The sequence below is a fragment of the Pyrus communis genome, chromosome 1 (assembly GCF_963583255.1).
Source record: "Pyrus communis chromosome 1, drPyrComm1.1, whole genome shotgun sequence".
Lineage (NCBI taxonomy): Eukaryota > Viridiplantae > Streptophyta > Magnoliopsida > Rosales > Rosaceae > Pyrus > Pyrus communis.
In genome coordinates, this window is record NC_084803.1 from 37,338,852 (window position 1) to 37,353,598 (window position 14,747).

At 35.4% G+C, this 14,747-nt stretch overlaps 2 protein-coding genes across 3 annotated transcripts; both read right to left on the reverse strand.

Moving 5' to 3' along the window:
- Window positions 1–506: 506 nt before the first annotated feature.
- LOC137749303 (O-fucosyltransferase 7-like) lies at window positions 507–6,288 on the reverse strand. Its single transcript, XM_068489402.1, has 11 exons — window positions 5,586–6,288; window positions 4,910–5,006; window positions 4,755–4,822; window positions 3,812–3,900; window positions 3,535–3,715; window positions 3,310–3,435; window positions 3,073–3,200; window positions 2,773–2,986; window positions 1,333–1,517; window positions 1,127–1,222; window positions 507–960 (listed from the first exon to the last, which is right to left on the reverse strand). Exons 1-11 carry the CDS (start codon window positions 5,718–5,720, stop codon window positions 819–821), a joined length of 1,461 nt encoding a protein of 486 aa, XP_068345503.1. The 5' UTR covers window positions 5,721–6,288; the 3' UTR covers window positions 507–818.
- Window positions 6,289–6,502: 214 nt separating this feature from the next.
- Window positions 6,503–11,566, reverse strand: LOC137749285 (O-fucosyltransferase 7-like). 2 transcript variants are annotated; one of them, XM_068489394.1, is made up of 12 exons: window positions 11,116–11,566; window positions 10,575–10,658; window positions 10,166–10,265; window positions 10,015–10,082; window positions 9,440–9,528; window positions 9,159–9,339; window positions 8,938–9,066; window positions 8,697–8,830; window positions 8,393–8,606; window positions 7,478–7,662; window positions 7,277–7,372; window positions 6,503–7,101 (listed from the first exon to the last, which is right to left on the reverse strand). In XM_068489394.1, the coding sequence occupies exons 1-12, from the start codon at window positions 11,269–11,271 to the stop codon at window positions 6,960–6,962; spliced, it is 1,578 nt and encodes a 525-aa protein (XP_068345495.1). In that variant the 5' UTR covers window positions 11,272–11,566; the 3' UTR covers window positions 6,503–6,959. The 2 variants fall into 2 exon arrangements, with proteins under 2 accessions (XP_068345495.1, XP_068345489.1); XM_068489388.1 differs by having other exon boundaries at window positions 10,575–10,679.
- Window positions 11,567–14,747: the final 3,181 nt, after the last annotated feature.

Below are 14,747 nucleotides of genomic sequence, written 5' to 3' on the forward strand. Positions count from 1 at the left end.
AGTCTAAAGTAAGGACTAAACAATTCCAAACTAGAGAAGCTTTGTGTGACCCTATAACACCGTCACATGGTTATAATGATCATGTAACACCGTCACGTGGTTATAATGACTTGATTGGCAATACCGCACAGAAAAGCTTCTTTGAACTATGCTAGTACAAGGTACACATGGTAATTTCTATGAATAATTTTGCTAGAAGAGACGTTCATGTAAGGGGGGAAAAAAGGTCATTTGTAATTCGACCATTTATGATATCGGCTTGGCAAAAATACTTTCCCTTCATGGATGTATGCACTTGCTCTTTCTTTTTCATCACGTGACTTAGAACATGAGACTCAAATTTTTGAAAATTTTAAAACAGCTGGTGTGGAATGTGACGGGCTGCCACTAATCTGAAAAAATAGAAATGCAGACAACAACAGAGATATAACCAAATTCTTTTTCACTTTTATGGCATCAAATGACTATGAACACACGAAGAGTGCTTGTTACTTTGGAAACAAACAAATGACCTAATTCTGGAAACTTTGGAAAGCACGTAAATAGGCCTTGATCGTAAATGGAACGCCCTCTTTGCGGCGATCCATTCCCTGACCTGCATACCCCTTGCAATTTGCTCTTCATCAACACCATAACATATCACCACCAGCTATCTAAACTCAGGATATACATGCGCTTCGCTGTCCCTATGTGGACAACAGAAACACAAACTTCTTAAGTTACAATAAATTGCAACGAATGATTGTGTCATCACCCTGCCGGTGCAGGAACCTTTTCGTTACAAGACCCATTTTTTCATTTTGAAATATATGAGATGATTAGCGAGTTCTTTGCACTGGGAATTCTTTTCTACACAAACAATCTGGTAAGGGGTTCTCGTAAAATGGTTCTTCTGAACGAAACTTATCCTTCCCCCTAAGTCCTGGAAGGGGACCTCTTCTCTTCCGTGGGGAGCCTTGCCTGCGAAAACCACCAACACACACAGTTAAAGAAAATACCCATCATGCAGTAAATTTGAGAAAAAATTTACTTGTGAATATGTTATAATTCACAATAACCAGAAATGATATTGGTTGGGAAAGTGATTATCACAGAACTTCAAAGCTTTAGGTGAGAAATCACTTACCGTTTCCTGTGCATTTGAACAACTCTATTTGATAAGGCTTTGCCTTCCTCAAGAGTTCCCTGCTCAAGTTGGTCAAACATCGAAACAAGGGCTTTTCTGATAAACACACAGAAGCATAGAAACCAATTCAGTTTGCAGCATAGATGGTCAGAGAATGGTGTTTGGAGTAGTTCAAAACATATAATTCAAAAAAGAAATTGCCTTGCCTATCAGGAGATATTGTTTTCCTGTGTCCAAGAAAGCGACGGTGACCTTCAACTGTAGCCGCCATGTGTCCGGGGTATGTAGGTATAAATACATCACTTTCAACTGAAGCAATGTAGTCAAGCGCAGCCATTTGGGATGCATGATTGGTAAAAGGTTCAAGCTCCTCAATTGATGCCAATGCTTCCTGAAAGTGAACCCCAGTAATGGTTAAACGAGCATTACAATCCATGTGTTTAGATTTCAGACATCCCCGTCCACCCCCAGATATATTTGAAACAAAAAATTTTCAAGTACCCCCAAACCACCTCTTTAAGATAAATTGAATAGAAAGATAGATGTTGATTTGGACTTCCTTGCGATCTCTTTCTTAGTTACATTGGAGGAAATGGGCCCTTGACCTATTCTAGTCCTACACCCACCCGCTTTCTTCATCTGTTAGCCAATCATACAGACCCATCACAGTAAAAAAATAAATAAATAAATAAATAAAAAAAAAAAAATCTCAAATGCTTCTTAGCTATAGATGAATAACCAGCACAACACACAGGAATGATCAATTAAGATTGTATATAAACTCAGCAAGACCACCACACACCACAATTTCTTTCTTTCAGAAACGTGGTTCCTGCCTTTGAAGAACAGAAGATAGGTTTGAATTTTGAAAGGATAACGTCGAAACTTATAAATGACTTTCAGCTAAAATTTCCATCCCCATCTATTGGTGATTGACAAGTACATTACTATCATCTGAGAGACTTGCTGGTCTGATGCCATTTTCTACATTTCTAAAAGAAATTTATCAGTTGTGCATGGTAATCCACATGACTCTTAATTAATATATATATATATATATATATATATTAATTATCTCTGATAATCCGCACTACATATATCAGCAGGTTTGCCACCATTGTTCACACCAATAAATCGTAATCTCGAAGTCCTCTCAAACTTCATGAATAAAATCCTAATTTGGCTATGTCACAACTCGTAAGCTCTTGACTGTTTTAATGATGTACAGTCATAGAGAAATCTTTCTTCGTATCCAGACTTAAAAGAAACAAAACATATGGCCAGATGACAGTGAAATGCACAAGATAACATTTTGTCTGAGATTATAATTTTGACTGATGTGAGCCCCCAAGAAGAGTAGTAGTTCCATTAGTTCAAAAAAAAAAAATAATGCATCTGGCCAACATATTGGATCAAATAATGTGCAGAGCTCCCTTGCTACAGCAGTCGTGATACTTTTCTATCTATAATCTATGTATATTTGAATGTCATATTATTCAATGTTAACTTCAAGGCCAACCACAGACATTCCAAAAGTTTCATCATATTCCATTCAGAGCTCAGTTATTTAACAAAATGGAAAAGATCAAATATGAGCTCAGTTATTTAACAAAATGGAAAAGATCAATTATAAACACCAATTATACCTTGCTCTTCAGTATTGGAAAACGGGATAGTAGATCAGTCATACGAGAATCGCCATATATCTTTCCAGCAGCAATGTAGATAGGTGTGTTTGGTGGGTATCCAAGAGCACTGAGAAAACTTCCAGTCTCCCAGAGAGTTAATGGGCAATACCCTCTGGATCTCTGTTCTATGGGATTAATTTCCTTATTTCTCCAGGTTTTTGTGTTCTCCCTACATGTTCCAAATAAAACAGGCATCACAAATGCTCAAGGATTAACCAACGTGACATAATTTATTGCAATATAAGTATTTCATAACGAATGATCCTTAGTTCATAAGCTTCAGATGGAGTTAAATCCTGCGTGCATCCACTAAAGGCAAGCATGTCCTCAAATCGTAAATGAAGGGCAATATAGGGACCAAATGACCTCATCCGATCAACTAACAACTTCAACATTAATGAAACAAATAATTGTTTTTTTAATAGATGGAATAGGACGAATAAGTTACAATAGGCATTCCAGAAATCAAACAAGCATTTAGATCTAAGTATTTACTTTTCCCATGGCTTCATCAGGTGTAAAACGCAGAGCTTCACAACAAGCACGACAGCGAAGTTTCTGTATATCTACAGGTAGGTTGTTGTTTACTAAGCGAGCATCAGCTTTGGAAGCTCGAATAACCTTCGAAAAAGGATGAATTGTTTAACAATATGATTTTATTAGTTCAAAAAAGAATATATAAAATACATTGCATAAACCAGAGTGTTCCAGAAAGCACACCTTGTATAATTCCCAGAGACTAGCTATCTCGTCTTGGTAATAATCCATACCGCCCCAGCTTCTGAAAAGCTTAAGTGCTCTGGGACCAGAAGCAAGTTCCTTAGGAAGCTTTCTTACAATTTTAACGTCATTAGCTAGAGCGTTGATAAAATGATCTTCATCAAATACATTTGAGAAGTTGCTGCGCAACATACACATGAAAGAATTCTTGCATCAATGATGTAATAGCTAAGAATAAAACAGAATTCTCATAGTGTAAAACAAGTGACAGTGTTACCTAGAGTCTTTCCAAAATGACTGTTGATCAAGTTCTGGAATTACAAGAGTGGCATTTATGATACGGGTTCCAGCTAGCATGTCACATATCTGGAATTCATGGATGACACATTTCAGCTCCATTCAAAACTCAGATGATGATATTCATAAAATTATCATGTACATAGAGCCAAGCAAAACATTCTATGGCTTTTGTGTCTACCATTGTGAAACAAACTAATCAGCCATCATATAATCAGGGCCAAACGGGTGCTAAATAGATTTGTAGCGTGATGTCATGTAGCCTACCAAAAATTATGCAGTTCTACAGTTTTGATCACTTAAATCGTGCAGGTTTTTTAATATTACATAGGTACAGACCAAACCCCACAACGTCTAGGCAGGCACAGCCTAGTCAAAATTATGCACCCATGAACACCATTTACTTTAGTAACTATATAAATTGCAGTAACCAATTAATATGTGCAAATGCAACTAGATAAAATTAACGGGAGAGAACTCTCAAAGCTTAAATGCCGTATTTAGTAATGGAAAGAAAGAAGGATAAAGGCCTATCCCAAAACTTTATGCGGGAACAAATACAACTTGAGATCCCATATGTGACAGATTAGAATCAGATTATTGTTTCACAATAGTAATATGTGAGGGATTAGAATCAGACTATTCTTCCACAACCTATCAATGATAAAATATAATATATATATATATATATATATATATATATATATATATATATAAACTCTCTTTTTAATTACATTGGAGGGAATCAAACCTTGGATCTATCCATAATCCTACCCGTTAACCCACCTTCTCTCACGGTCTCACCGCTTGGGCTAACCTCAAGGGCTTAACATAAATGAACTTTTGCTAAACACATTTCAAAATCAAAATTTGGACAGGATCAAAATTCAACACAAGACATTTGAGAAAGAGTGTTTACATACCCCTGCACGCATCTGATTGAGACCACCATTTGTGCGCACTTGAAAGTAGCCCCGTGACTCTGCAGGAGCTGAATAAACAACAGTACAATGGAAATTAGGAACACCAATGGTATGTCATTATGTTATCACCACACAATAAAACACCAGCAACTTACGTGTATAGTTGGGACTTGGCTCTATACATTGCACAAAATCGGGACTCAGTGGAATCTTCCATAGCTTGTCATCCAATATCCGACTGGTATCATCCAACTGTCAAGTCTAAAGGAGTGAAAACATGAAAGATGCATAACTTTGTCGCATCAACATATGTATCAACAAGATTCAGACCTATTGTGTTTCTTTTCTCATTTTCCTCCAAAGATAATGTGTTTCGTAACATCTTATTCCGTTGAATCATAATAACGCCAACCATGAAGTTGATGCATTCAAATTCTTCTTCTTTAGTTTTCCTTGGTTGTCACAATATCAACATTCAAATGGAGTGCATAAAGAAATCATCAATCATATACGTAATTGGTCATTTTATACTTTTTCGGAAGCAAACAAACTTGAAAAAGAACAAACCCAACAGCAATCAAATACTCATAGGTGCATACATAGCACCAAACAGAAATAAAAAAAAAAAAAAAAAAAAAAAAAAAAAGAAATCTACAGCATTTTTCATAATTAACAAACTCAACATTACTATCATCGAAAAGGCTAAAACCAAATTGTAAAAAATACAAAAGCTTCAAGAAAATAATCGAAAAATAGAATGATTTTACATTTGCATTTTCTGAAAAGAACAAACGAGTGAGAAAAGAGAGATGGGTCGGATTAGGGGATCACCGTGGGGAGCTTGACGGGGTCGGAGAAGTTGGGGTCTTTGGAGAAAGAGAAGAGACCCACTAGCGCAATTGAGCATACGGCGCACGTTAGCACCTTCCTCACTGTCGCCAATGTTCTCCAGCTCCTCCTCTGCATCTGAGTATCTGAAGCTCACTCATCCAGAGGCCCCACCTGCAAATCCAGATGACGGGAATGCGAGTAAAGATTGCGGCTTTGGGTTGTTGGTTTTGGTGGGTTCGCGGGTTTTGGCGCTGAGCTGAATCGGTTGGCCTGAACTCGGGCGTTTGTGATTGGATTTATGCCGCTTCGCGTTTGCCTTCTGGGTTTTTGCCGCTTTGCTTGGTATATATGAGGTATTAAACGTTTAACTTTCTATTTTGTTTCCGAGTTTTTTACGTTAACCTTTTATTTTCAATCGCTTTAAAGATTTTATTTTCACCCTTTCATATTTATGTCTGAATTAGAACAGTGGTCCATGAATTTTGACCTGATTGGAATTTTGACATTGAATTAAAAAATGAGTATTCATTTGACAATGTTAGCAACGATCATTTCAAACAACACAGTTAGAACTCTCATCCCTTATGTGACAGAAGTTCTAATGGTGTTACCCAAAAGAACCATCACTTCACAGTTTACATTGTGATAAGTTCAGAGATCAATATTCACATATAATATTTAGTTTAAGGATCGAAAGTCCAAGGACCAATGCTTTAACGTTCTCTTATTTCTTTAACATTTCTCCTAATAAACTTAAAAACAAAATAGTCATCACATGTTTCAAACATAATATTAAGATGTAAGAAACTTGAGATACCGCTATTCTGCCCCCTCGGCATCCCAATTGTATGTCAGTGCATCTTGTGATGGGCTTCCACTAAGCTAAAAAGAGGAAATGTAAACGTAACAGAGAGAACAAACAAAATCCATAACTTATATTGCATCGATTATGACTATGAGTACATGGAAGAGTGCCTCTAACTTTTGGAAACAAACAATTTAACTATTTTCGTATCCCCCAATGAATCATTTTTCTCCATTTCTAGAAATGTAGAAATCAGGCCAACTTCGCAAAGCTCATAACAAATATTGCCTTGGTCATAAATGGAAGGCCACGTCCCCGGCATCTCGTTCCCTCACCTGCATACCCTACTCTAGCAGTTTGCTCTCCATCAACACTATGTTCTACCGCCCCGTTCCCACCAGCTACCTAAACTCAGGATATACACACGCTCTGCCTCCCTGTGCCTCCCTGTGCGTACAAGTGCAACACCAATTTGTAAACTTACAAGAAATTGCAAAGAATGATCGTCTCACCAGCCTTCCAGCACAGGAATCTTTTCTCAAGAGTAACAATTTCACTATCAGAGACGATTAGAGAGTTGCTTGCATCGGAAATTCCTTCTTACACAAGCAATCTGGTAAGGGGTTCACATAAAAGGGTTCTTCTGAACGAAACCTTTCCGTGCCCTTAGTTCCTGAAATAGGACCCTTTCTCTTCCGCGCGGAGCCTTGCCTGTTGATCCAGATTCGAAGATGGTCAATTATGAAATAACCGGTTTACTGGCCATTCAATAGATTGAGAAAACAAGAAATTAATATTTGTGTACACAATGACCAGAAATGGTATTGGTTAATTTGGTTTGGCATTCTCATGGAACTTCAAAGTTTTTTGGGGAGAAATATCATACCGTTTCCTGTGCATTTCAATAACTCTATTTGATAGGTTTTTGCCCTCTTTCAGAGTTCCCTGCTCAAGTTTGTCAATCAGGCGAACAAGGGATTTTCTGAACAGCACAGAAACAGATTCAATTTGCAGTTTTGTTTATGATCATAAAACTGTATCACAAGTGGTCAAATCTGCATAAAATTCAGAAAATAAATCGCCTTGCCTGTCAGGAGATATTGTTTTCCTGTGTCCAAGAAATCGACGATGACCTTCGACTGCTCTTGCCATGTTTCCAGAGTATGAAGGTATAAATACATCACTTTCAACTGAAACAATGTAGTCAAGCGCAGCCATTTGAGATGCATGATTGGTAAAAGGTTCAAGCTCCTCGGCAGATGCCAATGTTTCCTGAAAATGAAGACCAGTAAAATCCCCACGTTAATGAATTACGTAATCAGAGCAGATTTTTTTTAAGCAACCCGAAACCATCCTCTTACAATGGATGATTTGATTTTTCACGAGTTATCCAAATAAAACCTCTGGTGTATTTGATGTAAGGGCATCTCACCTTCTCTCCCTTAAAATAAAATATTACTATACCCATTAAAATATAGTAGCAGAAGAAAAATACCATGCAATCTCTTCATCTGTTAGCTCAGTACCCATCACCAGCAACATAGTACATTAAATACCTCTTAGTAATAGATGAATGACAAGCATAACACATAGAGAAAAAGATTGAGATTCATAAACTCAGCTATACTTCAACCCATAAGAGTTTCTTTCAGTAAATCCTTTCTTTGTAGTAATTTGTACCCGGATTTTTTGAATAAAAATATTTATGGTCAGATCACAGTGAAATACACATCAATTGGACATTATAATTGTGCGTAACTTGAGCCCCAAGGAGAATTGCTCCAGTCAGTTTAAAATAGAACTAATGATGTGGCCAATATATTTGGTAATCATGTAAACCTTTCAGTAGTCCTGATAATTTTCCATCTACACTCTTTAATATGAATATCACATGCTCCATGTTCACTGAAGCCCAACCACGGACATTCCAAAAGTCTTATCATATGCACATATTCCACTTGGAGCTCAGTTAAATAGAGAAAGCATAAAGCATCAATCATACCTTGCTCAGCAGTATTGGATAACGGGACCGCAGAGCAGCCATATGAGACTCGCCCCCATATATCTTCCCAGCAGCAAGATATATAGGTGTGTTCAAGGGGTACCCAAGAGAGGTGAGAAAAATTCCAACCTCCTTTGGTGTTAAAGGGCAATAACCTTTGGATCTCTGTTCTGTGGAATCAATTTCCTTCTCTTTCCAGTATGGGGTATTTTCTCTACAAGTTCCAGCTAAAAAAGTCAGGCATCACAAGAGCTAAATGACTCTCCATAAATTGATTGAAATCTTGCATATAAGCATGTTATACCGAATTATCCGTAGTTCCTCAGCTTCATCTGGAGATAAATCTTGTGTGCATCCACTAAAGGCAAGCATGTCCTCCTCAAATCGTAAATGCAGAGCAATATAAGGACCAAACGACCTCATTCGATCAACTAACAACTACAACATTAATGAAACAAAATATTTGTTAAGTAGTCATGGAATAGGACTAAAACGTTACATAGGCAATCTAGAAATCAAACGAGCATTTAGATCTGACTATTTACTTTTCCCATTGCTTCAATTTGAGGTGCAAAACGTAGAGCTTCATAACAAGCACGACAGCGAAGCTTCTGTATATCTAGAGGTAGGTTGTTATTTGCCAAGCGAGAATCAGATTTGGCAGCTCGAATAACCTTGGAAAAAACCATGTGTATATCAAGATGATTAATTCAAAGGAAAAACAACACAATAGATCACATAAACCACAAGGTTCCAGAAACCACACCTCGTATTCTTCCCAGAGGCCAGCTATCTCATCTTGGTAATAATCCATACCAGACCAGCTTCTAAAATGCTTAACCGCTCTTATACCAGTAGCTAGTTCCTTAGGAAGATTTTTTATAATTTTGACATCATTAGCTAAAGCATTGATAAAATGATCTTCATCGAAAACATCTGAGAAGTTGCTGCATACCAAAGATATGAAACAAATTCTTGCATCAGTGACATCAAAGCTAAGAATAAAAGAAAGAATAACTCAGAAATTAAATAAAAATGTAGTGTTACCTAGAGTCATTCCAAAATGACCGTTTATCAAGTTCCGGAATTACAAGAGTAGCATTTATGATACGGGCTACTGCTACCATGTCACATATCTGAAATTCAAGAACGACACATATCAGCTCTGTGCAACAGTCAGATGATGATATTTATCATATAGTAGATAATATATATATATATATATATATATATATATATATATGTTTCTTTCATCGTGATTTGTGAAACACACCAATCAGCTAAGTAGATAGAGAGAACAGTAGCATACTGTCTTGTCTTTGATACAACCACGATGGTAAAAATTGTGCATTTACAAAATTTCCTGCCACTTAAATCGTGCCGGTTTTCGACATGGTGATAGAACTAGTGCAGCACTTATCTGTCACATATGCCACTCTAAATGGAACTTAAGTTTCCAATTTTCCCTTCTTTTACAATCTATCAACGGACTAACAATATAAATAACTTTTTATTCCACAATCAAAATTTGGAATGGATCAAAATTCAACACAAATATTCAGTTTTGTGATTAATCAACATAAATTTCATAGAGTGAGTAATTTAGGGAAGAGTATACAGACCCCAGCACGCATCTGGTTGAGCCCACCATTTGTATGAACTAGCAGGTAACCCCGTGACTCTGTAGGAGCTGAATAAACAACAGTAAATTGGAAATTAGCAACACCAAACGATATGTCATAGCTACTCAAAAGAACTGAATCAGAAGCTTACATGTATACTTGGGATTTGGCTCTACGCATGGCACAAAATCACGATTTGATGGACGTTTCCATAGCTTGTCAGTTTCCAAAATCCCACTTGAACCTTCCAACTGTCAATTCTAAAGAAGTGAAAACATGAAAGGTGCATAACTTTTTCACATCAATAAGTGTATCTAAATCTATAAGACTCGACCAAACTTCCAAGTGCTAACCAAAGGGTATATAACCTCTCTTTTTCTTTCTCCCTCCAAACAAAAATCAGCATCAACACATTATATCCTCGTTTCTCAGAATTATATTTCCTCAAATCCTAATTACACTTGAATTTGAAACTTTCAAAATTCTTCCCATATATCATCAATTAAATGGAGTACAAAAGGAAATCATCAACGATAAAAGTAATGATCAAAAGACAAAACCTTGCGAGAACTAGAAGGCAGAGGCGCTTTCAACAGATGGGGCGGAGCGATCTCCAGTGTCCAGCTCTGCTCGGCATTCAGCTTCTGGTATTTAATATCATGTTGCTACACAATCAGTAAACAAAAAGAAAAAGCACACAACACACAAATTCAGATCAACCAACGAAATATTTCTCAAAAACAAAACGGAAATGCAACAAAGACTCAATTCTGTTGTCCTGTTTAGAAACAACTTCAGTTTTGGTAGAAACTTCCCATATGGGGAGTCAGTCAAATCCCAGTCAATGAACATCCACACCTAATCCAATATAAATACCAAAACTAAACTATAAACAAAATCCAACTCAGATAACGAGTCAAAGATCCATAAATACATACACAAACATACCCTCTTCATATAATTAGCGACCACAACAGTACTTTTAGCGACGATCAAAACCCAAATCCCGCTGATTGGGAAAAGGGTGTGAAAAAAATCTTCAAAAAAATACAAAAAGCAGAAGAAATCGAAAGAAAAAGATAATAAAATTGAATGATTTACCGTGGGCAGCTTGAAGGGGTCAGAGAAGTCATGGACCTTTGAGGAAGGGAAGACCAGTACATGGACAGAGAAGAGAGCCACTAGCGCTATTGAGCATATCGCGCACGTTAGCACCTTCCTCAGTGCGGAAAATGCTGCCCACCTCTTCTTCTGCATCTGGGTATCTGAAGCTCCTCACTTGTTGAGAGCCATCGTCCAAAAATCCAAATGAGAATAAAGATTGAGTCTTTCGGTTGTGGGGCTTTGTGGGTTTTGTGGGCTTAGCTGAGGGCGGAGGTTAGGCAGAGGTCGGCGGTGCGGCTGAAGTCGGCCGGCCGGTTGTGGGGGTTGGGTTTTATGCTGTTTTGGCAGTGCGTTTATCTGGGCTTTTGCCGCTTTGCTTTCGGTTGGTAGTTTGGTCTGTTTCCTTGCAATGGCGATCGGTAGAGAAGACTCTTTAATTATTCGCTTATATAAAACCAAAAACTAGAAGAAGAATAGAAAAGACACAAAGAAAATGGCCATTTAATTACTTCGTTTTTTTCTCAACCATTTTAATTACATTTTATAAAAAGGTATTATTTTCATTCCAAAAAAGATCTCTTTTACTTTTTCTAGATCTCTTTTACTTTTTCTTTTGTGTGTAAAAAATTAGATAGAGCTCACACATTATGTGTCTATGCGTCTGTAAATGTAAAAATAGTAAAAGGAAAAAAATATAGAAAAGAAAAGTTAGGAAAAATGTGAGAGATAAAATGTGTGTTATTATTATTTTTTTTTAAATTAAATATATTATGACAACATTTGGATTTGGTTTGTGGGAAATAATATTACTGTCTATGATTTTATTTTATTGTAAAAGATTAAATTGTTGTGTACTATGGTTTATTAATATTCGTTTTCACTTTTAAGTAAGAGGTCATTATTGTTAGTCCATTATAGGGCTAAGCCTACCCTTTACTCCTTAGTGTATATAATATATTTTGTTCAAAAATAAATAGCAAATTATCATTCCATTCTTTTTTTTTTTTTTTTTTTTACAAAAATGATTTTGTTAATAAGTAATTTAGATAAAGAAAAACTTCTAATGAGAGAAAAATGTTTTAATAATGTTTTTCCACTTATATCATAAACCCCACAAAAATTCTGAAATTAATTCCTTTTCATTTAGAAAAACAAAATTATTTGAATTTAAATTTTTCTTGAGCGAAATTCAAACTTTTTCCTAACAAACAGAAGTAATTGTCAAATTCTAAGATCTGATAGTGTTATCTTAACAATCAATTTGTTAGATTAGCCTCAAAACATTTAGATAAGTTATAGATGATGAATATGAGAAATAAGGAAAAGGAATAAGATAATAGTTAGTTTAATATTGTAGATAGTGGTACTTTTTTTTTTTTTTTACTTGTAAGTGAGAGACTTCGAATTCGACTCACATAGATAGTTTTCTTCCCATTAAATGTAGAATGAAAAACAAGTATGATTTCAAACCACAAATGATGAAAAGTTAGTAAAATCTGTTTATAATTTCTCTTTCCCCAACAAGGATCATATATGTGCTTGGCCATTGTTTGTTTTGATTGTATGCAAAGTTCCGATTAGAAAAGTTCTACCTTGCCCTTTAAACTTTGGCAAAAGCTCAAACCCATGCCTTTTTTATTCTTTAGTATGAATATTTGTTTTGGAAAATGTTCACAGTTTTGTTTTTTCCTCACATGTTTTTACTTTTTCTTTGTCAAACATATATTTTTACTTAATCATATCGTTATTTTTATTTAATTTACTCAATTTGATAATTAGAAGTGAAGATGTTGCATCACTTATGAGCACTTGATGGGCTGCCAACAATTCATCAAATGATAATTAAATGAGTAAGAATTTTGGTGGGTAATACCATTTTTTTTTAATAATACGTATCATTAAGTGATTTGAAAAATTAGTGATTATACATAGAGGAGTATAATAGATTTCTACAACAATTCAATTTATTTATATAAAATTCACATTACCGAGTTACGTGTTCATTGTAATCGATTCTTTATAATACACTTATGAGTAATATTATGAAAATTTTCTCAAAAATAAAACTCTCCATAAATTCTATAGCACGTCGCAATTTAACATTAATTTTTATACTAACATTATAAAATATTATATAAAACATGAAATAACAAAAAATTCATAAAAAGTTATACTTTTAAGTGAGTCTCGCTACCATTAAAGTCAATTACTTGTGAGTTTCCGAGGGTTGCAAAGTCTTCTACCGAGCTAATAAAGCTGCAGGAGTGGTGGAGGAAGTGAGGAAACAATGTGGGAATGGTGTGGATCTCAAGATGGAGTCAATAATAAGATGAGTTGCCTTGATGCCTTGATGGGTAGGAAGGCATGCATGTGCTCCTTCCAGTATTCTGTGTCATATCTCCTCTATAGTTGCGTGATTTGCACTTCATTGGTAGTCTTAATTTTATCGGGTTAAATTTCCAACAAAATTTTATCAAAACTCAAATCAATGCACTATCCAGCTTCATATCATCTTTCTCATCAATGAAAATCAAACAATTTACCTCAAAAACATATACAGTGTGACTTGATAGTTTTAACCAAAATTAGTAGCGAAAATTAAAAAGAAACATGAGAAATTCACTAAAATGAGAATTTTATAAGTTTTAATTGATGAAATAGACAATGGTAATATATCGGTCAAATATTGATAGTACTATTCATTGAATATTGACATCATATTAACAAAATCCCAGAACATAGTCATTACATAATTGAGATTGTATTTTCATCACTTCAGTTAAATTCTAAATAAAAAATTGAAAAATATAATTTACATTAACTAAAGTGAGTTTTCGCCAATAAATTTGGGTCTCTGACATCAAAACTGCAAACAAGAGCGATCCAAAAAATTTCACATAGATTGACTTCTTTCTTCGAGTATTATATGGTGGTTGCATGGCTGACTGGCGTTGTCTAGAGAAACGCTTAGTTGAAGTTACTCAAAGTTGGCGCCCAAATTATTTTTTCTTTTAAAAAACGTGCAATGGAAGAGCCCACCCTAACTTAAGGATTGTTGAGTAGGAATGGCAATTTAATTTGTCAAACTCAATCCCCGTAAGAAACCGATCCCAATGGCAGTTTTAGGGACTAAATTTTGGATATGTTATGGTTATGGATAAACATTGAGTAAATTGTTTGGTTTCGATTTGGTTATGGTTATTGAGGTATTTGCCCGGAATTCGTACACAAAACCGCCCTGTTTTCATTTTTTTAACAAAAAATTGAAATATTTAGTCTCTTGTTAAGGGAGTTATCAATAACCATGCATTATTATATATGGAAGTCCATGCCAGTAGTTATATGCATTATATCATTAATAGTGTAAATTATATGCATTATATACCTCCAAACCCGATCCGTCCGGTTGTCATCACTGATTCCCTATGTTGTACCCTTGAATGCAAGGTAAAAATCCATGGAGAAATATTTTGGATATTGTCTATAAATTTAAATATAGAACATAACAAAAAAGATAAATCAGTACTGTAGAATTACTTCCCTCATTTTATTTGTAATTATATTCGAAAATAATTGTGTTGACGAACATAATGTTGAAAATTATATATTATAATATGAAATATTGTAAT

Coding starts and splice junctions, on each gene's coding strand:
- LOC137749303 (XM_068489402.1), bottom strand. CDS start 5,720: ATGCAGAGGAGGAGCTGGAGAACATTGGCGACAGTGAGGAAGGTGCTA. Junction 3,436..3,534: donor GTCTCTGGGAATTATACAAG/GTGTGCTTTCTG, acceptor CCTTTTTCGAAG/GTTATTCGAGCTTCCAAAGC. Junction 3,201..3,309: donor CTGATGAAGCCATGGGAAAA/GTAAATACTTAG, acceptor TTAATGTTGAAG/TTGTTAGTTGATCGGATGAG.
- LOC137749285 (XM_068489388.1), bottom strand. CDS start 11,271: ATGCAGAAGAAGAGGTGGGCAGCATTTTCCGCACTGAGGAAGGTGCTA. Junction 9,067..9,158: donor GCCTCTGGGAAGAATACGAG/GTGTGGTTTCTG, acceptor GTTTTTTCCAAG/GTTATTCGAGCTGCCAAATC. Junction 8,831..8,937: donor AAATTGAAGCAATGGGAAAA/GTAAATAGTCAG, acceptor TTAATGTTGTAG/TTGTTAGTTGATCGAATGAG.